Raw genomic sequence first — 27952 nt, forward strand, 5'->3', positions numbered from 1 at the left:
CTACACACACATGTATATATATGTGTGTGTGTATATGCACATATATACTATTTATATATGTTATTTTTCAAATATATGCAATACTACTATAATAAATAAAATACAGAAAAGAAAAAAAAATCAATCTGTTCTAAGAAAGGGTTAAGAAAATGCTTTTCACAGGCAAGTAAGTGCCCTAACAGGCCAAGGCTTTAGTGTGTCCTGAGATGTTAGTCATGTGGACAGATTTAGAGTAACCCTAACAGGAAGGCCCCAGGCTCGGACTATGTCTGCCTGGGAGTATGTCTGCTGGGGAATGCTGCAGTGCAGTCTCCTTCTATGGCAGTAGGAGCACCTGTCTAGACCTGTGTAACTGTGTGGAAGGCAGCGTGGAAATACTCCACAAAAATTAAGGAATTTATGAGTTGGCAGGGGCCTCTCACACAGTGCAAAAATCCCAAACCCTGTCCTTGACAAGTGGCCATTTAACTTATTTAAACAATAACGACTTACTATGTTTAAAAGCAGTCAGTTCCTTTTTTAGGTGCTATCTGTAATCTGTCCCATTGAAACTCAGGGCAGGTACATCTTTGTAATTCTTTGCTCCTATTCCAGCAATACTACCTTCATATCTGAAGTATCTGGTGCATAGGTGGTGCTCAATGAAAAAAAAAATTAAAATAATGAATGCCTAATCTTTATTTTAAATTTTCATGTGAACGTTATGCTATAAGTGACTCTACCCTTATTGTATTTTGTTCCCATAAACTTAATAGTCTTACTGGAAGTATTTTCCTTGAAATTTATGTAACAATTTGTATATGTATAATATGCCTATTGTTTATAACCTACCTTTTTCCTTAAAGGATTTATAAGAGAAATAAAATGAGGCACTTTACTTTGCTATTGTCAGAGGATAAAATATTCCATTTGGCTTTGAATATAACACTTTTAACATTTATTTTTCAATTTTAAAAGTATCATAACTTTATAGAAATTCAAAAAAAGAAGTCTCCTTTATTGCCATGAATCTATTTTTCTAAGTGCTGTCAAACTTTGAGCGCTTAGTCAAAGTACGTAGTAACCAGAATGGCAGGAAGGGTCTGGAAACTGTATGTAGCATTTTGAAGGGATTGGATGTTTGTAGTTAGAAAGGAGCCCATGTGTGTGTATATGTGTGTGTGTGTGTATACACATGTATATATATGTGTGTGTGTATACACATATATACATATGTATACTTATATACAATATGTATATATTATACACACATATATACATATATATATAGACATATACATACATATGTATTTTAAGGGTTTTATTTATTTGAGAGAGAGAATGCGAGTGGGAGAAAGAATAGGAATAGAGTAGGGGGGAGAGGAATAAGCAGAATCTGCACCAAACATAGAATCCAACACGGGGCTCTATTCCAGGACCCTGAGATCACGACCTGAGCCAAAACCAAGAATCCAGTGCTTAACTGAGGGAGCCACTCAGGCACCCCAGCTTTTATATTTTTTAATCTTAGCAGGGTTAAAATTAGAACTAGCCTCTAACTGCCATAGGCTCTCAATAAATACTTAATAAATTAATAAATTTAGTTACCTGAAATTTGTCACAGTAGGAGGAATATGCTAAATCAGTATTACCTCACAGTCCAAAACTAGGGACACTGAGGAGAAATTATAGGAAAGTAGATTTTGCTTATCATAGAAAAGCCTTCATTCAACTAAAGTTATCCTAAAGAATTAATATATCAGATTGGCCAAATTACTGCTGCAAAGTAGAAGAGAATTGTTTTTTTAGAACAAAGTTGAATTAGATGATTTCCAACAGTTTCTCTGAACTGGGTTTCTTTTTATTTTTTTTTAAAGATTTTATTTATTTATTTGACAGATCGAGATTACTAGTAGGCAGAGAAGTAGGCATAGAGAGAGGAAGGGAAGCAGGCCCCCTGCTGAGCAGAGAGCCCGATGTGGGACTCGATCTCAGGACCCTGAGATCATGACCTGAGCCGAAGGCAGCGGTTTAACCCACTGAGCCACCCAGGCGCCCTGAACTGGGTTTCTAATAGAACAGTATCTCTGGAGTGGTTTTGGTTTTTGTCTATTTTCACTATTCCTTAATATGGGTGATTTTTTAATATCCTATTCTTGACTTTCTTTTCTTATTCTCCACATTCTTCCTAAGTAATCTCATCTACCTGGCTTGGATTCAGTAATGTTGATGGTGCCCAAATCTGTCTCCAATCCAGGTTAGCTCTTGAGCTTCAGGAGCTATTAAGTGGCTTATAGGGTATCACTAGTAGGTTTTCCTTTGGAACCTAAAATTTAAATATGTTCAAATTTGAGCCATTCATCTCTGTCCCTTCACTACCTTCCTGTCTCAAGCCATAAGGTGTGTTCATCTTCTTTGTTTGTCATTGTAGTGAATGGGATCACACTGTCCACTCAGTTGTGCAGTCCAGAAACTAGGGGTTATGCTAGGCTTGCTGTTTCTTTGCATCTTACATTAAATAGCTTACCAGTTTCTAATGGAGACAAGCTTGAACTAAAGTAGAACAGAGGAGGTAAAGGGAAGTGAATGGATTTGATCTATATTTTTAAGTCATCAGGATTTGCTTATACATTAGGTGTAAAAGTAAAAGGAAAGAAATGAAGAATGAAGTTGGGTTTGGATTTAAGCAACAACTGAATGCATGCAATTAATTTTATTTAGATTGGGAAGATATGGGAATGAATGGGTTTATGGAGTAGGGATAATCGAGTGTTCTATGTTAGACATGTTAACATTGAGATGCCTTTTAGGTTTCCATGGATTTAGGAATGTGAAGCTGAGTAAGGAGAGATTTGTCCTGGAGATGGTTGTTAGAGCCATAAGACTACATAGGAGAATGTCAGATAAAGAAAAACTGAAATTTCATCATTACTCAGGATAGGTAAGAAAAGAGGGAGTAATAAAGAGGCTGAAGCATTATTGAAGGTTTGAAGAGGAGAGTAAAATAGTCCTAATGAAGAGTGGGAAATAGCTTCTCCTCGTGGAAAAGTTGTAGTTTGAAATTTGTGTTGTGATTTCAAAATAAGATCAGTTAACATCATTTTAAATTTGTTTCCAGCAGCATTAGCTGGCTAGCTATTTAATACCAGCATGGAATGAGTGGATTATGTTTAATCAGATTAGGATTTTGCAAGGCTAATGTGATACAGGGCAAGATGGGACAGAAGTTAAGGAGTTCGTGAGAGAGTGACTGGAAATGGAGTGATGGACTATGGAACCCTGAAAATTGAGGGAATGTGAGGAATTGAGATGTAATTGGTAGCCATAAGGAACTGCTCTGATAAGAATGGAAGAACTGGGACTGAAAGGGTAGATCATCAGCAGGAAGTACAGTGTTTGAAATCAAGATTCAGATAGGAGGTCAAGGAATGAGAAGTCAGGAAGTAGGTCTGGAGGCCAGAGAAGGAATGGAGAAGAAGACTGACCCAGAGACTATAAAGTCTTGAATGAGCAAGGAGGGGGTGACCAAGAAGTTAGTAGGTGGTAGCTCCAAGAGAACAGTGGGTGATATAGTCTGTCTTGAGCTGCAGAGGAATCTCGATGTCTCACCCTTCCCTTATTTACACTGTTAAGTTCCCTTACCACGAGATAGTTCTTTGAGATGCACGTGTTTTCTCCTGACTTTACCATGTTGTCTGGAATTCTGCCATAATCACCACCACCACTACCACCACCATCATGCTTCTTCTGCAGCCCCAACATCTCTTTTCAGGTCTCAGGTTAGATTTACTTTCTCTTGGAAGCTTTCTCCATCCAGCTTTGAATGGGGTCAGAATCCTCCTATGTTGTCTTATGTCACCTTTGAGGGCACTTGTGACACTGTATGGTATTTACTGTTCACTTCTCTCTCCAACTGATAAAAACCTTGGAAGACAGGAACTTTTTTGTTTCATTAATTCTCCAATATCAACAACAGTACGTGATGCATAGTCAGTAATATTGGTTCAATGAGCCAGTCAAAAACAGTGTTCCAAAACAGTATACCAAAAACAGGTATAGAGGTTTTATAGCCTATGACATAGTTTACATTTTTTTTGGATGAACCAGTACTTCACATTCTTCAAACCTTACAGATGCTGTGTTGCTACTTTTGTATTATATTTCATATTCTTAAATCTGGGATGCATAATCCTGACTGAAAATAGTCACTGGCCACTAGAGATAGCTTGTTACATACAGGGATGTCTCAATTTTCTGTAGTTATATTAAATAATATTATTGGAAGAAGGGGGCGTATTTAAAACTGGTGCCCCCAGTTGGCTTTCCAGAAAAGTTTTTGTGACCCTAAAAATATGCTGGAAGGAAGTTAATTGGAGATAGGATGAGGGGCCTAATGTGAAGAACAATAAAGTTGTATATAAAGGCTGAGCTCACTTACCTTCATGGTGACTCTCTTGGTTGCCGTAGGTTTTAAATGACTGTCATTAGTTACCAGTTTTATTTTAGATCTAGTTTTTTAAAATTCTCTTCTAAAAAATTCTAACTTCATGGCCACAGAGGTGTGTAATATTTATTATTAAGTATTCTCTCTCTTGTTCTTTCTTGAAAACTTGCAGGTAAATGTGTAGACACAAGACTTTTCCTTTAATTATTTTTAATCACCTTAAAATTTTCACAGCATGTGAAGAAGTTCATGGCTGAAAAAACTGTCTGCTGCATGGTATTATTGAAATAGAAATGGCTTGGTCAGCATTTTTTTTTTTTTTTAACCTTTGTGCAAGTGGAACTCTAAGGATAACTTTTCACTGTGAATTTAAAAATCAAAGACTGGACAATTTGAGTTAAAACACTTCTCTGATAGTAAATTGACTTGGAAATATTAATTAAGATGTTAAAGGGAAATGCATTAGCAATGAGAATAGAAAATTTAACTGGAAAGACTCTTTCATGGATTTTATTATTACATTGATCCCATTTATTATTAGTTTATCTTTCCCCACCCAGTGATTTCAATTCCTAATTAACAAGAGTTAAATAATAGATAAGCAGGGCTCCTGGGTGGCTCAGTCTGTTACATGTCTGCCTTGGGCTCAGGTCATGATCTTGGGGTCCAGAGATCGAGCCATGCCAGGCTCCCTGCTCAGGGGGAGTCTTCTCCCTCTCCTTCTGCCCCTCCCTCCTGCTTGTGCTCACGTGCATACTCTCTCACTCAAATAAGTAAAATCTTAAAAAAAAGAGATTAGCTGTAGTGACGTTTTCTTAGAGTTCTGGGTGTTTATTATACTTTTAAGTCTGAATAGTGAATACCAGTAACCTACTAAAATACACAGGAATCAGAAATATATTTAGATCCTTTTTGTAGAGGTGCTTTAGTACATTCCATTATTTCCTACTGCAGGATTTTCAAATTCCTGTGTGTTAAAAACAAAAATACTTGAGAATATTGCATTGAACTTGTTGGAGAGAATAGTTGGGTTTCAAAAACCAGTACTATGTATGACTCTTCTGGGTTATAGTATGAAAGTATATAGTTAAATTTCTGAAAGATCTCTTTAGCAAATTGAGTCTGTAAAGTCTCTGTTTAGATCTTTTTTTCTGAAAGCCTCTTTGCATTTTATTATAAAAGAGCCTGGTACTGCTTTCTGTTTTAAAAATTCCAGCTGGAAAATTACAGAGTATGAAAGTTTGCCCATCGTGGCTTCATTTGGAGAGAACAGAAGTATGTCTTCAAAATGGAGAATGACATTTAAGATTTCTGTTAGTGGGAGTTTTAGCTTATATTATTTTTCTTTACTTTTTACTTCTGTTAATCATATATTTTGGCTTCTGCCTGGTACAGCTGAATACCATTTTTATTTTATGTGGTTCTATAATTGTTGTTCATATACTCCAATGAGCTGTTTCTTTTTGAGCCCCTGAGAATCTAAAAAACAAAACAAAACAAAATACCCAAAAAGGTGTTCTCTGTCCTTGTGTCTTTATTTTGGTTCTATTAAATTGAAACAACATATCTGTGTTGATTGTAATCATGAAAATTGACTCTTAAATGTGTCTGAAGGTATCCTATACTTAAAAAAATAGTTTTATATGTATTCTTTTAAAAATAATCAGTAGAGTTAATTTTTAGTATTTTAGTTTTAGATTTACAGAATAATTGAGCCAATAGGTTGTAGTTACACTCATCTACCCCCCAACCACCTACCTACCCATGATTTCCCCTTTTATTAACATCTTTCATTGGTGAGGCACATTTATTACAATTACTGAACCAGTATTGATATATTGTTATTATTATTATAGTCCATACTTGACATTAAGAGTCACTTGTGTTGTACAGTTTTATGGATTTTGACAGATACTTAATGATATGTATCCATCATTACAGTTTCACCACCCTAAAACCTCCTATGCTTTAGGTATTCATCAGTCTCCACCCAAACCCCTGGCAACCATCATTCTTTTTATTCTCTATAGTTTTACTGTTTCCAGAATGTCACATACTTGGAATCATATGGTATTAGATTGATGACTTTCACTTAGCAGTAGGCGTTTAAGGTTCATAACTTTTCATGGCTTGATGACTCATTTTTTTCATTGTTTATTTATTTATTTGACAGAGAGAGAGATTACAAGTAGGCAGACGGCAGGTAGAGAAGGGGGGGGAAGCAAGCTCCCTACTAAGCAGAGAGCCCAATGCAGAGCTCTATCCCAGGATCCTGAGATCATGACCTGAGCCAAAGGGAGAGGCTTGGCCCACTAAGCCACCCAGGCGCCCCTCATTTTTTAAAATCACTAAATAATATTTAGTATAGATGTACCACAATTTGTTTATCATTACCTATTGAAAGACATCTTAATCATTTCCAGTTTGGGTGATTGTGAATAAAGCCTGCTATAAGCATTCTTGTACAGGTTTTTGTGTGGATGTAAGTTTTTAACTTAATTGGGTAAATGCCAAAAGTGGGGATTGCTAGATCATATGTTAAGACTGTGTGGTTAGCTTTGTAAGAAACTGTCAAACTGTCAGTATATGTGTTCCTTTTTTCTTTTTTTTTTTTTAAAAGATTTTATTTATTTATTTGACAGAGAGAAAGAGCACACAAGTAGGTAGAGGGCAGATGGAAGAAAGAAGCAGGCTCTCCACCTATCAGGGATCCAGATGCGGGGCTCAACCCGGAACCCTGAGACCATGACCTGAGCTGAAGGCAGACGTCCAATCAGCTGAGCCACCCAGGTGCCCCAGTATATGTGTTCTTAAGAATCAACCGAACAAACCGAGGCGCCTGGGTGGCTCAGTTGGTTAAGCCTCTGCCTTTGGCTCAAGTCATGGTCTCAAGGTCCTGGGATCGACCCTCCATCGGGCTCTCTACTCAGTAGAGAGCCTGCTTCCTCTCTCTGTCTGCCTGCTTGTAATCTCTCTCTCTCTGTCAAATAAATAAAATCATTAAAAAATATATTTTAAAAATCAACTGAATTGAGGCATGTGGGTGGCTTAGTCAGTTGAGCCACTGACTCTTGGTTTCAGGTCAGGTCATGCATGATCTCAGGGTTCTGAGATCTGCTTAGGATTCACTTTCCCTCCTCCCTCTGCCCCTCCTCCCCACTTGATCTCTCTTTCTCTCTCTAAAATAATTAATTAAAAACAAAGAAAGAATCAACCTACTTAAAAACCTGGAAGGATATACTCTAAACTATTAACAGTAGTTACTTCAAGGGGATGAAAGTGGGGAGATGGGAGGGACTGTCATCTTATTTTATAGTATTTGAATTTTTTAAACAAAATACTATTCTGTAGTAATTTTTTACAATAAAATTTTTCTCTAAAATATTTAATGCATGGTAATAAAAATTGAAATGAGGGGCACCTGGGTGGCTGTCTGTTAAAGTGTCCAACTCTTGGTTTCAGTTCAGGTCGTGATATCATGGGTCATGAGACTGAGTGTCCCGAGTCAGGTTCTGCGCTCAGCGGGGAATCTGCTTGAAGATTTTCTTCCTCTGCTCCTCCCTGCTGGTTTACACCCTCTCTTTCTCAAGTAAATAAGTAAATCTTTTTTAAAAAATTGAAAAATGAGTTAACATAAATAAAAGAAGACCATTTAAAGCAGTATATTATCAGTTTCATAGCACTTCCTAGTTGTGGAGGATTTTAATATTCTCAACTTTTAAGTAAAGAGGATAATTACTCCAATCATAATTGTCCGTTCAACAAATTTATAGAGCCATCTACCCATAGCATAGTCCTTCATAGAATCCTCCTCAGAGCTAAGAAGAGAACACACTTCATCCAGCCTTGGGATGTTAGGCAAGACTTCCTGGAGGAGGTGATACCTAAATTGCATTCTGAGGGAGAAATCTGAATTAATGAGACTAATGTGGAGGGGAGAAGGGTAGGGAAAGGAGAATGTACCAGAATGAGGGCAGTGTTTTCAAACTAGAGACCAAGTCATTTGCTTCTGGTTAATCTGATTAAATCAGAATTAATTGTTTCACAGTCTCAGAGAAGCATATTAGATCTTTTCATGCTCTTGGCACTTGTTTGATAAACTGTAATTGGGAAGTGTGGGCTCATATTTTCTTTTGGTTTCTAGTGACTGGCAGGGTTTATTGCCCTAATCCTGTTTTGCTTGGAAAACTGGAATAATGAATACCCTGAAGATATTTTGTTGCTGGAGATGTGTCAGCATCTATCACTGTTGCATGAGTTAAACATTGTACTCTCTATCTGAGTTTTAGAACCTTGAATGGTTCAACTGTCACTGTTCGTGAGTGTACATACATATTACTTTCTTGGGCCATCTATGTCTCTTGTAGTTAAATCTTTCTTCCCATATGTAAATCTCCACTATATACACATAGATATTTTATGTTTTCTATATTCCAGGGAAACTTTAAAAATTATCACTTAGAGAAATGCAGAAAGAGGGGAAAACCGGGAATGTAACAACGTGAAGAGATCGCAGTGGATTATGTTGACTAGATTATGATGCAGGAGCCTTAAAAGAAGAATTAGTTGAGTCTTGTCAGTTGATAATTTTCCAAATCCTGTAAGTTAGATTTTAAACATTTTGGAAAGGTACTAACTTTTATTTGGTATCTTTTTCCAAATTATTTAAAATAATAATATTTTTTCTTGGTTCAAATTCAACTCTCAAATTATTTAGGACCTTAAATATGAAAGAATTTACAATCTCTAATTTTGAAAATCATCATAGGAAATAGTTTTAATATAAAATATGAATAGTACATTACCCTATTTTCAACAAAAGTCACCCCTGAGGTGTGTTAAATATTATGAAATTAATACTTTTCTTTGGTACCTGTTGCATTTAAAAAAGGAAAACAGAATTCTCATCTGTTGAAAAAGCAGTGAAACGTTGACATCAGAATACAGTTACTGGGTTCTTACACTGTCTCTTGCCCCTGGCCAGCAGAATAGCCTTGGGCAAGTCCCCTAACTTGACCTAGCTAAGTCTTTGTGTTTAAATAAATAAAGTAATGAATATGAGAGTTCCCCCAAACTATAAAGCAATTATAGATATAATTTGCATCATTATCATGGAATTTATCTTCCAATACACATTTATAACCCACTGAACAACATTCCCAAGAAGTCAGTCATTACTGCTTATTTTATAACTTCTGGCCATGTTCTTTTTTTTTTTTTTTAATTATCATGTAATGTATTATTTGCCTCAGGGGTGCAGGTCTCTGAATCATTAGACTTACACATTTCACAGCACTTACCATAGCACATATCCTTCTCAGTGTCCATAACTCAGCCACCCCCTAGCAATCCTCAGTTTGTTTCGTGAGATTAAGAGTTTTTTATGGTTTGTCTCCTTCCCAATACCATCTTGTTTCATTTTCCCTCCAACCCCCCTCAACCCCCTGCCCTGCCTCTCAAATTCCTCATATCAGAGAGATCATATGATAATTGTCTTTCTCTGACTTATTTCACTTAGCATAATACCCTCTAGTTCCATCCATGTCATTGCAAGTGGCAAGATTTCTTTTCTTTTGATTGCTGCATAGTATTCCATTGTGTATATATATACCACATCTTCTTTATCCATTTATCTCTTGATGGACATTTAGGTTCTTTCATAGTTTGGCTATTGTGATCATTGCTGCTATACACATTTGGGTGCATGTGCCACTTTGGATCTTTAGGGTAAATACCCAGTAAAGCGATTGCTGGGTCATAGGATAGCTCTATTTTCAACTTTTTGAGGAACCTCCATCCTGTTTTCCAGAGTGGCTGCACCAGTTTGCATTCCCACCAACAGTATAGGAGGGTTCCCCTTTCTCTGCATCCTTGCCAATATCTGCTGTTTCCTGACTTGTTAATTTTAGCCATTCTTTTGGCTGTATGGTAGTATCTGATTGGTGTATGGTAGTATCTCACTGTGGTTTTGATTTGTATTTCCCTGATACTGAGTGATGTTGAGCCCTTTTTCGTGTGTCTGTTCTGGCCATGTCTTATATACCAAAATCTCACTGGCATGTGAAATGTGGAGCAGTGGACAGCCTAATCTTTGTACACATAATTTTCTATAACCCATGGCAGGACTGAAATGCTGTAAGATCTTAGGAACTGAGACAACACCTGAGGCTAACAGATAGTTCTTTTGTCCAAGGGCAAGAAAGCAGAAAGGATAGTTGTGGTGTGAAGCTTTTGGCTGACCTGTTCCATGTCTTTCAATGTGTTTGCATTTGGTTTAGGGATAATTCGGGGGGGGGGTTAAAATGTATTTTCTCCTCCCCAGACCACTCCTTATGCTAATTTACCATGATAGATGAGGAAAATATGAACTTCTTACTGTATTTGAGACTTCTGTAGAAAATCCTTTTTTCTTCCTGTTTGTGAGTTTCTTTCTGTATCCCTCTCCCCCATTCGATTCTTTTTCCTCACCTTCTATATGTCTTTTCTAAAAGTATTCCTTCGAAGGTTGTATTCCCTGTATTCTTTGTCATTCTTTATTCTTTTCCCTTTTTTCCTCTTGCAACATTACTTATTTAATCCAGCAAATTGGTATAATTTTACTTTCTTGTTTTATTATATGCTTATTTTTTTATGCCAAGTATGAAAGTTTATATTTGATTCTAATAGAGTAAATGAAAGCCTTGTGAATTACTAAATTGCATTCCCACATATGGCGTACCACTTGATGTAAGGAAAATGAGCACTCATATTAGCAATGATAATGTAATAGTACAATGCTTTTAGATCATTTTGGTAGTATGTGTTAATGGCCTTAAATGCTCATATTCATACCCTTGGACCTAGTTAATTTCAAACCTTAGAATCCATTTGAACATAATAATCTTAAATAATGAAAAGACTATGTGTAGCATCCTTAACGTCTAATGATAAGGGAGAATGATTTTTTGGACTATTATGTAGCCATTTAAAATTAGGTATAACATGGAGAAAGACCATGATTTTAAAAACAATTAAAATTTGGACCAACAAGAGAAGTTAGCAAATATAGATTTCACATCCAAGGTTGGTAAAAATATAAATTCACACAGTTTTGTTAAAGGGCACTATGGCAGTGTTTTCATTTAAAATCCACGTACTTTTTGACCTAACAAATATACTTGTAGGTTGCCATACTATTAAACTGTGATATATGCCAAAATATTTGTAGTTATAATCATTGTAGCACTAATTATAAGTCTGTCCAGGGCACTTGGGTGGTACAGTTGTTTGTGTCAGCCTCTTGGTTTCTGCTCAGGTGGTGAACTCATGGGTCAGGGGATCCAGCCCCATCTTGGGCTCCTTGCTCAGGGGGAGTCTGCTTGAAGAGTCTCTTCCTCTGCCCCTGCCCCAACTTGGGTGTGTGCGGCGCTCCTGGGCGTGCTCTCAAATAAGTAAATCTTTTCAAAAAAATCAGTTGGCCCATGATTTTTTTGGTTAGTAGTGAATAGTTTCTTTTCTATTTATCTGAATAAATAGAAATAAAATAAATAATAAAAATATATAAAAATAAATAAATATAATAAAAATATAATAAAATAAAAAATAAATTTATCTGAAGGAAATAAGGCTGTGGATAGATGTAAAGCTAAGATATATTTATCCCTCTATTTATAACTGCAGAACAATATTAAAACCCTCAATTTTCAGCAATACCAGATTAGTGAAATACAGTCTCCATTCAGTAGAAAATTATGCAGTATTATAAACAACATTGTAGAAGACCACATATGATGGCACATATACATGTAAGCACTTACACATCTACACAGGGGAAAAAAAAACCCATGCTCTATTTGTTAACTTTTTTCCTCTGGGTAGTAAGATACAGATGACTTGTTTTTCTAAATTTTCCTTTAATGATCTATTATTATTTTTATAAAATATATAAAAACCATGAGTATTTTTTAATTAGTAAGAATATTAACTTTATTGCAAAAAAGAAAACTTGGCAAAGTATAACAAAAATTGTAAACAATAGCTAGTTTTGAGTGGTAGGATAGAAGGTAACCGTGGGTGTGTGTTTGTGTGTGAGTGTCTTTTCTATATTTTTCTTTAGTGAGAAAATGAATATATTCATTTATTGGAAATAAAGGTTTTGTTTTTTAGTTCTGTTAAAAGCATGGTTGATAAGCAACTAATTAACTTAGTGCCAAATAATTTTTATATAATTAACAAACTTAATAACATTTTTATTTTCATTTTAGGCTAGAAATATTCATACAGGAGAGTTGGCTGCAGTAAAAATTATCAAATTGGAGCCTGGTATGTATTAAAACTCTCAAGATGGTTTTTGAATACTTTTCTTGTGTAGTTTATAAATATAGGGCTTAACAAGCATTTTCCGTATTTTTTTCCTTATTTTCCGTCTTCCAAAAGGAAATCTTTGTTGTCAGGGCAGTAGGATATCCAATATGGTTATAATTAAATTCCACTGGAGGTTGTTAGTTAAAGATGAGTTTTATGTAATAGGTTTGTTGCTAAATAAAGTTTGAAATATGCACATTCAAAAATTGGAAGGGATAATGAGGGGCACCTGTGTGGCTCAGCAGGTTGGATGGCTACCTTTGGCTTGGGTCATAATCCCAGGGTCCTGGGATTGAACCCCGCATCAGGCTCCCTGCTTAGTGGGAAGCCTGCTTCTCCCTCTCCCTCTGCCTGCTGCTCTGCCTGCTTGTGCTCTCTGTCTCTCTCTCTGTCAAATAAATAAAGTCTTAAAAAAAAAAAACAATTGAAAGGGATAATGGCAGTGCTCATTTTCTTTTAAGGTTGTAGTGAAGTATTTGAACTTCGGTTTTAGCTTTTATGAGAATTCAATTAGGAAAGTATTCATTGGGACGCCTGGGTCATTAAGCGTCTGCCTTTGGCTCAGGTCATGATCCTTGGGGTCCTGAGATTGAGCCCCCCGCATTGGGCTCCCTGCTTGGCGGGAAGCTTGCGTCTCTTTCTCCCACTCCTCCTGCTGTGTTCCCTCTCTTGCTGTGTCTCTCTTTCAAATAAATAAATAATAATCTTTTTTTTTTTTTAAAGGAAAGTATTCATTGATCAGGCAAGACATTTGGTAATATTTGGGATAATAGTATTTTATATGTCAGATGTAACCTGGCTGCTTGACTTAGATTTAATAATTCTGGTCTTAGCCTAGTGCCTTTCTTTTCCTTTTTTAAAAAAAAAAAAAAAAAAAAAAAAAACACAGTTAAGTGTAACAGAAAGCTGTTTTTTTTAAAACAGCCAGGGATACCGGGGTGGCTCAGTCAGTAGAGCATGCAGCTCTTGATCTTGGGGTTGTGAGTTTGAGCCCCATGTTGGGTGTAGAGATTACTTAAAACCAAAACAAAACAAAAATACTGAGAAATTTGCTTTGAAAACAAAACAACTGTGTAAAACCTGAAACAATTTTGTTATTTTGATAACCTAAGAGTCTTCTAAAAGAAGTAGTAGTAGCTTTTTCTCTCCAGTCTTTTAAAGTGATATGTGATAAAGTACTTTTATGTACTTTTCAAGTACTTTATGTGATAAAGTACATATAACAGAAAATTTAGCATCAAAACCATTTTTAAGTGTACAGTTGAGTGGTATAAAATACACTGATGATGTTGGCTACCATCTTCAGGACTCTACATCTTATAAATAAACTCTATGCCCATTATATAGTAACTTCCCATTCCAGTCTTCCTCCTAGCCCCTGGCAGCCACCATTTTACTTTTTGTGTCTGATTTTCACTACTCTGGGTACTTGATGTAAGTAGTCTTTTTGTGACTGGCTGGTGTATGTCACTTAGTATAATGTCTTCAAGGCTCATCCAGTTGTCACGTATGTCTGAATATTCTTCCTTTTCAAGACCAAATAACATTCTGTTGAATGAATAGATCACATTTTACTTACCATTCATTTGTTGATGGACACTTGGGTTGCTTCCACGTTTTAGCTCTTGTGAATAATACTGCTATATGAGGATGAGCATACAAATATTTCTTTCAGACTTGCTTTTATTCTTTTTATATAACCAGAAGTGGAATTGCTAGATCATATGGTAATTCTATCTTTAATTTTTTAGGGACCACCGTACTGTTTTCTGCAGTGGCTGTACAGAGTTGCATTTCTACCAGTAGTGTTCAAGTATTCCAGTTTCTCCACACCCTCATCAACACATTCTTTCTGTTTTGATTTGTTTGTTACAGCAGCCATCCTAATGGCTATGAGGGGCTCTCTCATTGGAGCTTTTGTTTGCATTTCTGTAGTGACTAGAGATGCTGAGCATCTTTTCATGTGCTTATTTTTATATCATTTTTGGAGAAATGTCCTTTGCCCATTTTTTAATTGGGTTGCAGACAATTGTTTCTTTGGTTTGGTTTGGGTTGTTTCTTTGTTATTAAGTTTTTTGGAGTTCTTTGTTATAATCTGGATAGTAATCCCATATCAGATATATGATTTGCAGATATTTTTTCCCATTCCATGGGCTTTTTACTGTGTTGATATAGTCTTTTGGTTCATAAAATTTTTAAATTTTCATGATGTCCAGTTTGCCTATTTTTTCTTTTGTTGCTTGTGCCTTTGGCATCATACTCAAGAAATCATTGCCAGGATGCCTGGGTGGCTCAGATGGTTAAGCATCTGCCTTTGGCTCGGGTCATGATCTCCAGGTCCTGGGATCAAGCCCCACGTTGGGCTCCCAGCTCAGCAGGGAATCTGCTTCTCCCTCTCCCTTTGCCTCTCCCTCCACTGTGCTCTCTCCCTCTCTACAAATGAATAAATAAAGTCTTAAAGAAAAAAAAAAAAGAAATCATAGCCAAATCTAGTCAATAAGCTTTGCTTTATTTAAGAGTTTGTAGTTTTAGGTCTTACAAAGTCTTGAGTTAATTTTTGTATATGGTGTTGGGTGAGGGTCTGACTTTTTTTTTTTTTTGGATATCCATTTTCCCAGCACCATTTATTGAAAAGATGGTCCTTTCCCCATTGAATAGTCTTTTTTTTTTTAAAGATTTTATTTATTTATTTGACAGAGAGAAATCACAAGTAGATGGAGAGGCAGGCAGAGAGAGAGAGGGGGAAGCAGGCTCCCCACTGAGCAGAGAGCCCAATGCAGGACTCGATCCCAGGACCCTGAGATCATGACCTGAGCCTAAGGCAGTGGCTCAACCCACTGAGCCACCCAGGCGCCCCTCCCCATTGAATAGTCTTAACAGCGTGTCAGAAATCTTTTTGGTTGAAGGTCAGAAAAAACCTTTGACCATATATGCATGGGCTTACTTCTGGATTTTCTTTTCTATTCTGTTGGTCCATGTGTCTGTCTTTATACTAGTATCACACTACTTTGAATACCATAGCTTTGTAATAAGTTTTGAAATCAGAATGTGTGAATCATCCAATTTTGATCTTTTTCAACATTGTTTTGGCTATCTGAGGTCCCTTGAGATTTCATATAAATTTTAGGATAAGTTTTCTAATTCTGCAAAAAAATGAAAAAGGAGTTGTAATTTTTGACCAGGTAGGTGAATATTTGGTGATTTGTTCATTTAAAAGATACAGCATTTTGAGAGTAGAAATTCAGGTCTTCAGCCAAGTATAATAACTTGCCAAATAATTTGTTTATGATATTTCTTGTTGTTATGAATGGCATTTCCCTCCTTACTCTTTCTAGTTGGTAACTGTTGATCTTTATGTAAGTCATTGATATATTAGACTTATTTTCTCTCAGAAAGTTGGCTTTTCATAGATAGCATTTCACTAGATAGCTTTTCATGCCCTTTTGCCCTTAGTTTAATTTTGTCAAACATTGATCTTGCCAAGTCCCCTTTTTTATTATATTTGTGTGGCATATTAACAGGTAGATAGAGCTTCTATACTTGGGCCTGTCATTTTACTTTAATCCCTTCTGGGTCATTGGTTTTTAGGTGTTTCTCTTAATCATATTTGAGTTTTATTTTATTACCCAATCTGAATCTTTCTCCTTTTGATAGATGAGTCTATTACTGTATTGTTTAGTGAGATGTTTGATCCTTTGTCCTGGTTTTTTTTTTTTTAATGTTTTTTTGAAGCTTTAAAAAATTATGTCTAAATGTTTCTTTTATTTTTACTGCTGATAATTGGAAAGGTACACAGTCTCGTTTTAACAGAGGATGGTTTACAAGACTTTGATTAATATGCTTAAATATGTGATTTTGGTTTATTGATTTAAGCAATAAAAGTCATTGACTTCTAGGGTTAAAGATATTGAATTTCACTTTTATACCCTCCTGCCTCTTCATCTCCCTATTTTCAGACATTGGTTAGTTTATTTGGAGGTTTTTGCCTGAGAATTCTTTTATTATACTGGGGCATTGAGTGTGTGTTAGTCTACATATCTTTTAAGAATTATACCAATTATTTGAACTTTGTTTTATATTTAAGTGGATTCAGTGCTCACTGTTGGTCTTTTCATGCCATGGGCCTGCCATTCTGACTGGCTTATTTTCTATCAGCTATTAATAGAATGAATTATATCATCACATACATTTTGCTCTATGTATTAGCAATAGTATTATTTGAATCCACAAATTGATTATTCCTCCCAAACTTGCCCTTTCCTCAGCCTTCCCCATTTTGAGAAGCAGTTAGCTAAGCAAATATCTAGGTGTTGTCCTTGGGATGTCTTTCTTTTATTTGTATTCCAGAGTCAGTCTGTTAACAGGTTTCTTCAGCTCTACCTCTAAATGTGTCCTGCATCTGTCTACTTCTCTTTATTGCCTTTTCTACCCTCCTAGTCTCCCTATTTCCTCTCCCACACCTCCCATCTGCTACCATCTAGTTGTCACAAAGCCACCAGACTGATCTTTATAAAACGCAAATCAGATCATAGTGCTCTCCTGCTTCAAACTTCCCTGAAGCTTTCAAGTCACTTAGAATAATACTCACACTTTTAACATTGCTTATAAAACCCTACATGATTTGCTTTGTCTGCATCTCTAAACTCATCATGTAACTTTTTCCCTTCTCTCTCTGCTTTCATATTCTTTTTATTTCAACAGTCCAAGATTAAACTAACCCTTCATTCTACCTGAAGTACTATTTTGCATTATCTTTTGAACAAAAGGCTTCTGGTCATTCACATCTCAGCTTAAAAGTTATGTCCTCAGAGAGATTGATTTCTGACTACCTAATTTAAAGTAGCTATTCAAGCCCTTGTTATTTTAGTTTTCTGAAATAAAATGTATATGTTTATGTATGTATATGTATTTGTATAATATAAATTTGTAATGGTTTCTCTTGACTGTTATATTTCAGCATCTGAAACAGTATAATACGGCACAGTAGACACTCAATAAATAGTCTTTGTACAAATGAATATTATAAATGTCTTTCTTTTGCCATTGAATAAGAATGACCATTTGACTAAATCTAGAACTATTTGTATCACACATTCTTCCACCCTCAAAAATCTATAGACATTTGCTCCTTGTATGGTGTTAGGGAAAACTGTAAGGCTGTCTTGGCATTTTTCCTCTGCAGGTTTTGCTGCTTCTGCCTGATTGTGGCACTAATACTACTTACCTACTATAAGCTGTGATATTCAGAAAATAATACCTTATTATTTATTATATCTTCAGATTTCAATTCATTGTTAATAGTAATTGTAATTTTAGTAAATTTATGAAGTAGCAACTATAAGTTTTTCTTATACTTTAAATATATATACTTTTTTCCATTTTATTTTATTTCTTTTTGGTGTTCCAGTATTCACTGTTTAAGCACCACACACACTGCTCCATGCAATACATGCCGTCCATAATACCCACCACCAGACTCACCCAACCCCCCACTCCCCTCGCCTCCAAAACCCTCAGTATAGTTTTCATTTTAGTAAATACTTTCATTTATTTTTATTATCTCTCCTTTAGAATTTGAGGAATTGATCTGGTTGTGACAGTGATTTAATTCCTTTGGGTTGTTTCATTACATCTTATTCATGGATTTTTCCTTTTGTATTTTGCCTCTTTAAAAAAAAATGTTTTTCTGTTGACCATAGATTTTTATATTTTCTTTTTTTTTTTTTTTAAGCATTTTCAGTAAAGCCAAAGTAGGTGGTGTTTTTCACACTTTTGGAACAGGCTTAAGGGAATGATTAGGTAAAAAAAAATATGGTATGCTAATGAATTTTCCCAAAATTCAGTTCAGATACTTCAAATAATTCTGGAGACAGCTGTATTTCAGAAATGAATTCTTAACTGTACTCAGCAGCTTTAAAAAAAATCATGCTAAAGCCAGTATAATACAAAGTGCTTCCTTGTATCGATTTAACAGATGAGCTGGTTTAGAATTATATTTAGACATGAAAAGATAATTATTTGCCAATATGACTTAGAAAAAGCCTTGTGTCTGGTAAAACATAAACAAGACTTTTTAAGTAAATGTTTTCCCAGCTGTAAACTCAATAATCCTTTTTCCCAGGTAAAAATAGATTATTGAAGTTTATACTAATTGTACAGTCCTGAATTTTATTATAGACTTACCTCACAATTTAATCTTAAAGATTATTGTATTTATAAAATATTATATTTATGTAATAATATATTTAAAATTTCACTAAAACAGATTGCTTTTGCAACTCTAATACTCATAAAAATTCTAAATGAAGCTTAGAGTTAAAAATAAAAATAGGGACGCCTGGGTGGCGCAGTTGGTTGGACGACTGCCTTCGGCTCAGGGCGTGATCCTGGAGTCCCGGGATCGAGTCCCACATCGGGCTCCCAGCTCCATGGGGAGTCTGCTTCGCTCTCTGACCTTCTCCTCGCTCATGCTCTCTCTCACTGTCTCTCTCAAATAAATAAATAAAATCTTAAATAAATAAATAAATAAATAAATAAATAAATAAAAAAAATAAAAATAAAAATAAATTAGCACAGAGAATTTTTTTTTAATTAGCCACAAAAATAAAAGAAAAAGAAAATGTCAGCATTCTTTCCTGTGTCTCTGTATTTTTGCTGCCCTTCATATACACAGGCAAATAATTATTTTTAAAATGATTAAGTCATTTCCATATCTTGTTTTTATACTAGATACTTACTAAATACGCATACCATCTTACAAATGGTGACATTCAAATAAAGTTGGGCTTCCTAGTATTAGTATTAAAAATAAACAATACTGATGATAACATTTTGATAGTTTAGTTTCATTTTCCATCTCTTTGTTCAGACTTAAGGACTGCCCTAGAAAAGCAGGCAGATACTATGATGATGCATGTCACCATCTTTTCCTGTCTGTGCCTGAATTGCAGCCTTCCCTCTAACTCATTTTACAGATGCTCATTTTGCTCAACAAGTCTGTAGCTAGTGGCAGCCAACAGCCAGAACAGAAGCAAGATTCCTGGGAAAGCTGATCATCAGAATCCTACTTTCCTTACCCATTTTCTTCTCCCATTATAACCCCTCTTTCCTGGCAAAACTAAGGATAGTGTTTTCAAGTTATGCACATGATAGTTTGTTAAAAACTGTAAAGAACTCACACTAGCGAAAAGAACTCCAAAGAGTCTGATTTAAAAATGGGCATAGGTTCCGAGTAGACATTTTTCCAAAGAAGACATCCAGATGGCCAGTAGACACATGAAAAGATGCTCAGCATCACTCATCATCAGGGAAATGCAGATCAAAACTACAATGAACCATAAGAATGGCTCTTATTTAAAAAAAAAAAAGTATGGCTCTTATCAAAAAGAGAAGAAGTAAGTGGGGACGTGGGGAAAATTTTTACAATAGCCAAGATACATATATATGAAGTGTCTGTCCATGGATGAGTGAATAGAGATGTGTGTATATGTAAAAAAAGAATGCAGCCCTGCCGTTTGTGACAACATGGATGGATTTAGAGGACATTATGCTAAGTGAAATAAGTCAGAGAAAGACAAATGCCATATGATTTCACTTACACGTGGACTCTAAATAAAAACAAAAACCAAGTTCATAGATACAGAGAACAAATTGGTGGTTGCCAGAAGGTGTTGGGTGGGGGTAGGTGAAATGGGTAAAGGGAGTCAAAAGATACAAAATTCCAGGTATAAAATAAATCATGGGGATGTAATGTACAACATGGTGACTCTTGTTAGCAATACTTTATTGCATATGTAAAAGTTGCTGAGAGAATAAATCTTAAAAATTCTCATCACAAGAAAAAACTGACAAACTGTAACTAGACGTATTGAGGTGATCATTTTACAATATAGACAAATATCAAATCATTATGTCCTACATCTGAAACTAATACAATGTTGTATGTCAGTTACACCTCAATTAAAAACAAAACCATGAGCTTTGCTTATAAGGATGGGATTTAATAAAATCATTACCCATGGTGATTAATGTGGTATACCTTGTGTCCTTGTTTTTAAAAATGCTGAATTAGAAATGTTCATGAAATAATTCAGCATTTTTAAGTAAAATAATAAGTTAAATGTACTTCATTGATTTAGACAGTTTTCAAAATGAATAGGAATCTGTATCTTTGGATGTTTAAAGCTTTTCTCAGTTACTTCCATTTTATTTTATTTTATTTATGTGAGAGAGAGAATTATAAGGGAGGGTACAGGGAGCGGGAGAAGCAGACTCCCTGCTGAGCGTCAGGAAGTAGGTCAGATATGTGGGTCTCAGTCCCAGGACCTAGAGATCATTGACATGAGCCAAAGGCAGGTGCTTAACTGACTGAGCCACCCAGCCACCCCTCAGTTTTGTTGTATAATACTTCACCTTATTTGCGGGAAGTATAAACAGAGAAAGTAAATTTTTATTTTTTTTTAATTTTTTTTATTTTTGTTTTTTTTAAGATTTTATTTGTTTATTTGACAGAGATCACAAGTAGACAGAGAGGCAGGCAGAGAGAGAGAGAGAGGGAAGCAGGCTCCCTGCTGAGCAGAGAGCCTGATGCAGGACTCGATCCCAGGACCCTGAGATCATGACCTGAGCTGAAGGCAGCGGCTTAACCCACTGAGCCACCCAGGTGCCCCGAGAAAGTAAATTTTTAAAAAGCCAAAATGTATATAAAGATTTAAGCAACCATTAATTTGCCTTGTTAATGTTCTTGAAAGAAATCCCAAAGTAGGAGCTTTGGCCAAATAGGTCACATGTCAGGTATTCAGGGTAAGTGCTTGTTTTTGCTTTTTTAGTACTTAACTTCTATTTTAAAATCTAAGAATTTTGATTTTTCAAAATAATCTGTGAAATAAAGTATAAAGTTAATATTACTTAGGTGAAAATAACTATCCTGCCTTCGTTATTTGGAAAGTTCACATCTGAATTGGTGGAAAAGTTAGGGTCACACAAGAGCCCACCAGTGGTTTTGTTTTTTTTTTTTTTTTTAAATAGGCTTTAAATAATAGGTACAGAAAGCTAATAAAGCCTAAATAGACATTTTCTGACATTTTATAGGTAAAAATCACTTTGTTATTCTAAGGTACTCAATTTCAGTTAGATCCCAGTTTGCTTCTTGAACACAAGATAACACTGAAATGAAGATACTTTTTGTTTCTGTGTAATTTAAAAGGTGAACTTCATTGTCTGATTCTAAATTAGCTTAAAACTGATAGGGATTTTCTCTGTAGATGAATTTTCAGAATCTAAGCTAGGCATCCCAAAGAAAATGTTTTGTTAGAAATGACTGTTTTATTTGCATTCTGTGTTCATTTTGCTCAGTGGAAAAAACTCATATTTCCTTATTAGCAACAAAAACAATCGAATCAACAAGACATTTTAAAATTATCTGACAGAATTTTAGCATTGAGTTAATTGGTTTTCTGGAAATCATACTGTTAATGTATTATCTATATAGTAAAATGAGTTTTTCCCTTTGTTATCTCTCTTTAATGTTGATTTCATTTCATAAACTTAAGAAATATATTCAGTACCAAAAGTACTAGTACCAAAAAAAAGTGGTCTTCCTTTTTTTTTTAAAAGATTTTATTTATTTATTTGAGAGAGAGAGAGACAGTGAGAGAGAGCATGAGCGAGGAGAAGGTCAGAGAGCGAAGCAGACTCCCCATGGAGCTGGGAGCCCGATGTGGGACTCGATCCCGGGACTCCAGGATCACGCCCTGAGCCGAAGGCAGTCGTCCAACCAACTGAGCCACCCAGGCGTCCCGGTCTTCCTTTTTTAAAAAAAAAAAAAAAAAAAGCTTTTCCTGTCACTAAGTTGTTACAAATATTAATTAAAAGAGCTACTTTTTGCATTGTAATTTTACTGTAAATGATACCACAATTTTTAGGTTACTGGATTTTTATTTTCAAAACATATGTTTGAAAGCAATAAATTGTAAAACTTGAATATCCACCCATAGTGAAATGGTTAAATAAATTAGGCTATATTCTTTGAAGTGGCGGGGGGGTGGGAGGTTGGGGTACCAGGTGGTGGGTATTATAGAGGGCACAGCTTGCATGGAGCACTGGGTGTGGTGAAAAAATAATGAATACTGTTTTTCTGAAAATAAATAAATTGGAAAAAAAAAAGAACAGAGATTATGCTGAGTGAAAAAAAAATTAGGCTATATTCACAGAACTTTAAATTATTTTTATTATGGTAAAAGTTAGTTACCTATTATTAAGCTTTACTGTGTTAACCACTTTTAAGCTTATAGTTTAGTGATGTTAAACATATTTACATTGTTGTGAAACAGATCTCTGGAACTTTTTCATCTTGGAGAACTGAAAGTCCATATCTATTTTTTTTTAAACATTTTATTTATTTATTTGACAGACAGAGATCACAAGTAGAGAGAGAGAGAGGAGGAAGCAGGCTCCCCGCTGAGCAGAGAGCCTGATGCGGGGCTCGATCCCAGGACCCTGAGATCATGACCTGAGATGAAGGCAGAGGCTTTAACCCACTGAGCCATCCAGGCGCCCCAAAAGTCCATATCTATTAAACAGCAATTCCCTTGCTCCCTTTCCCTCAGCCCTTGGTAATCACCATTTACTTTTTATATATATGTATAAACTTGATTGCTTAAGTTACCTCCTATAATTTGTCCTTTTGTGAGTGGTTTATTTCACTCAGCATAATATCCTCAAGGTTTTTCCATGTTTTGGATATATACCTAGATAAAGGATTAGTAGTTCATATGGTAGTAAATTTTTAATTTTTTGAGGAACTGCCTTACTGTTTTCCATAATGATTGTACCATTCTACAGTGCAGAAGGGTTTCAACTTCTCCATGTCTCCATTAGCACTTGTTATTCTGGTTTTCTTTATAACAGCTTTCCTAATGGGTGTAAGGTGATAGCTTGCGGTTTTGTTTTGCATTTCTTGGATGGTTAGTGATGTGGAGCATCTTTTTATATGCTTCTTGCCATTTGCATATCCTATTTGGAGATATACCTACTCAAGTCTTGGCCATGTTTTAATTGGCTTTTTATCTTTTGTTGTTAGGTTGAGGAATTCTTTATATATTTTGGATATTAACCACTTATCGGATACATAATTTGCACATATTTTCTCCCATTCCACATGTTGTCATTTCACTCTGTTTTGATTATGTCTTTTTTTTTTTTAAGATTTTATTTATTTATTTGGCAGAGAGAAATCACAAGTAGGCAGAGAGGCAGGCGGAGAGAGAGGGGGAAGCAGGGTCCCTGCTGAGCAGAGAGCCAGATGCGGGGCTCGATCCCAGGACCCAGAGATTATGACCTGAGCCGAAGGCATAGGTTTAACCCACTGAGCCACCCAGGCTCAGTTTTTTATGTCCCTTGACTGAAAAAAAAATTTAAGTTTGACATAGTCCCAGTTATCTATTTTTGCCTTCATTGGCTTGTACGTTTGGTGCCATATCTAAGAAATCATTGCCAAATCCAAAGTTAGGAAGTTTTTATCTAAGAGTTTTATAATTTTGAGTCTTACATTTAGATCTTTAATTCATTTTGAGTTAATTTTTGTACATGTATAGTGTAAGATAAGGGTCCATCTCCATTCTTTTATATGAAAACATTCAGTTTTCCTAAGATTGTTTGTTGAAATGACTGTCTTTTCCTTGTTGAGCTGTCTTGACACCCTTGCCAAAGATAATTTGATCATAATTTTGTAGGTTTATTTTTGGGCTCTCTATACTATTGATATGTGTGTTTTTATAGAAATAGCATGCTGTTTTGATTACTCTGGCTTTGTGATGTGTTTTGAAATCTGGGAGTATGAATCTTCCAAATCTGTTTTGATGTTGTTGTTATTTTTCCCAAAATTATTTGGGGTTCTTTGAGGTTCTAAATGAGTTTTGGGATGATTTTTTTCTATTTCTCCAGAAGATGCTATTGGGATTTTGGTACATAAAGGTTATGTTGAATCTGTAGATTGCTTTGGGTATTTTATTGACATCTTAACAATAGTAAATCATCTTATTCCTGAACATGGGATGTGCCACCCAGGCGTTTCCCTCCTGCCTTTTAATTTTAAGTAGGCTTCATGCCCAATGTGGAACCCTATGCGGGGCTTGAACTCATGACTCTGAGATTAAGACCTCAGCTGAAATTATCACATGCTCAACTGACTAGCCACCCAGTCACCCAAGAAAAGGCTATTTCTGATCTGGCCTTCTAACTCCTGGCTCAACCAATGTTTTAACCACTGTTCTGGTTCACTTTACAAACACTGGGCTTCTCTCTGTTTTCTAATGTGCCAGACACACTCTTGCTGTAAAGCTTTTATGTTTGCTGTTCCTTGTGCCTAGAATGCTATTCCTTTGGGGATCCATTTGACCTACTCCCTCACTACATTCATCTGTTTGCTCAGACATCACCTTATCAGGAAGACTTTTCTGACCCTTCAGTCTATGTAAAATGGCGCTTAGCTCCATCATTCTCTGTTCCCAAACCCTGGTTAATTAACTTTTCTTCTTAGCACTTATAGTACTTCACATGTATGTTCATTTGTTTTACTTTCTGTTGCCCACCCAGAGAGCAAGTGCTTTGTCTGTTTTTGTTTGTTTTTTCCACTAATACATCCCCAGTGCCTGACAGGATCAGCACCTAGTAAATGTGACCTGCCTGCCTCACTTCATAGTGCTAGTATTACTTTCATACCAAAACCAAAGGCAGTCCAAAATAACTGCAGACCAGTGTCTCTCATAAACAGATGCAAAAACTCTCCACAAGATACTAGAAAACTAGATCTTAAGGATATTTTGAAGAGGATATCCAGAGGCTTGCAAAGGCTTTAGTAGTAGGAGGTACATTCTCTGTATGTTTGTTGGTCTAATTTTTTTTTCCAATTTATTTATTTTCAGAAAAACAGTATTCATTATTTTTTCACCACACCCAGTGCTCCATGCAAGCTGTGCCCTCTATAATACCCACCACCTAGCACCCCAACCTCCCACCCCCCCGCCACTTCAAACCCCTCAGATTGTTTTTCAGAGTCCATAGTCTCTCATGGTTCATCTCCCCTTCCAATTTACCCAAAAGCACATACCCTCCCCAATGTCCATAACCCTACCCCCCTTCTCCCAACTGTTGGTCTAATTTAACTTGAGGACTTTGGCTTTCCTTTTCTTGAGTAGATGTTACAGTAGTGGTTTCTAAATTTACTGTGTTTAGTGTTGTTTTTTGTTTCATGCATAAAGCAAAGACAATAGAGAATAAGATTCTTCTGTAGTAAATGTAAATGACCAGCAATTAGATGACAGATGACAAAGAGAAATGAGTAAGAAGATTAAGGAAAATAGATGTATTTATGAAAAAGATTGCCTGATATGGAATTAACTGTCAGGATGAGACAGAAATTATATATATGCATGTTCCTTGCCCTCTTTCCTTCCTGCCATCCAAAGGGGTGAAGGAAGGGAATGTAAAAGAGATATATTTCGATATCTATATAGATAAAGATATCAATATATATAATTATATATATATTATATATTATTATATATATTATATATATAAAATATATATATATATTTTAAATCAAACCATTAAGTATATCAGTAGCCAAGAGTTAAATCTGTTTTGACAGGTTTGTTCTCCAAAACAAAGAATGGAGATGCATAATCTTGAAGTGGAATGGTTATGTCAATATAAATAGCTGTTGTTACAAACTGTTTATAAACCAGGTACTTATAACTCAGAAAATACTTATCCAAACAGAATTATTTAAAACAGTGTTTCTGAAACTTGCCTGATCTTAGGAATCCCCTGAAGATTCTGATTCAGAAAGCATAAAGTGAGCCTAACAAAAGTGTCATTAACACAAATAGAAAGTTCAAAGAGAAAATTGGTTCTTAAGGAAAGATATTGGCACTACAAGACGTCTGGTTGGAAATAACAGGTACTTAGTCAAAACTGCAAATACGGGGTTCTGTATTTCTCAGCTAGTCTCATCCTTATATTGTGTAAGCATGAAGAATGAAACATCTCTTTTTTGAGGAAATAAACTCAAAATCCATTGATACGTGAACAACAGAGCTGGAACCTGTAAGCCTGAGGCTTCTGAACCTAGTGGATTTTAAGCTTTTTCTCAAAAGAAAACAGTAGTCTGTCGTCCCCCAACCAGAAGAATAAAGTGAACCCAAATTTAGATCATTTTGAAGAAGCTGATAAAGCCCATCAAAGAATAGTTACATCTGTAATGAATAACTGTATTTAGCTTCTCTGCCTTTCAGGATAGAACAAAAATATTATCTTTATATAAGTCTGTTTCATGGTGCAGTTTCAATTCAAAGATGAGTCTACCCACTTTGGATTAAAGCTTAAGACAGTGGTGAAACAGATATATAAAGAATATATTCAAAACTGGAGTTTATTCTCAAAGTAAAGGATATCGAAGAAGGTGCAATCCCCAGACATCTGAGTTATTTAAGAACTGTTCTTGTGAACTCTAGCGTCCAGCTACCACTGTAGAAAACTGTTGCTCCATCTCACCAGGAACCCACCTTTTCTGGCGGAAACCTCATGTAGCTTCTGCTAGAACCACAGTTGTGGGGTGGGTCTCCACCTAAATTTACCCAGAAAGTAGTGGTTTGTTATTAGTATTAATTCAGCCATATTATTGGCTTTTAAAGGCCAGTTTAAGCATTTAGATACCATTTGAAGTTAACATCATTTGTCAAGTTACTCCTGTGAGAAAGTCTGATTTGGAACAGACTAAATCCCAGACTTAACTGGAGCATTTTTCAGCACAGCTCTGATAGGACTTCTGTGTACATTTAAAAGTGAGAGTAGTCTAAAATCCAAAGAATAGCATAAATTAACAAAGTTAGGTAATTCTTTACTCTTCTTTTCCATTGTAATTCAGGGCTTCCTGGTAAAGTGAAGGATAGGCTAGAATCTAGCCCCCTTGTTGGAGATTAACTGGATAAATCAGTTTTAATGCCATAATGGAAAAGGCTCAGGTAGAGGAGTAAGATAAGGAGAAACGGTATTCTGGTATCCAGGACTGGACAAAGAAAGCCTCTACACCTAGGTGGGCAAGCCTTCTACTCTAACTTGCAGGAACTACTCCCTACTTGTGCATAAACTGATAATGGGACACATAAATCATCATCTTTTAGGATT

General features: G+C 35.7%; 1 protein-coding gene across 1 annotated transcript in view; it reads left to right on the forward strand.

Annotated features, from left to right (window-relative positions):
- Positions 1-27952, forward strand: part of MAP4K5 (mitogen-activated protein kinase kinase kinase kinase 5) — a 108111-nt gene that overhangs the window by 13002 nt on the left and 67157 nt on the right. Inside the window, exon 3 of the mRNA XM_044231533.1 lies at positions 12667-12724. Within this exon, the coding sequence (XP_044087468.1) occupies positions 12667-12724 (58 nt within the window). The remainder of the gene's footprint in view (positions 1-12666; positions 12725-27952) is intronic.

Source organism: Neovison vison, chromosome 13 (genome assembly GCF_020171115.1).
Source record: "Neovison vison isolate M4711 chromosome 13, ASM_NN_V1, whole genome shotgun sequence".
Lineage (NCBI taxonomy): Eukaryota > Metazoa > Chordata > Mammalia > Carnivora > Mustelidae > Neogale > Neogale vison.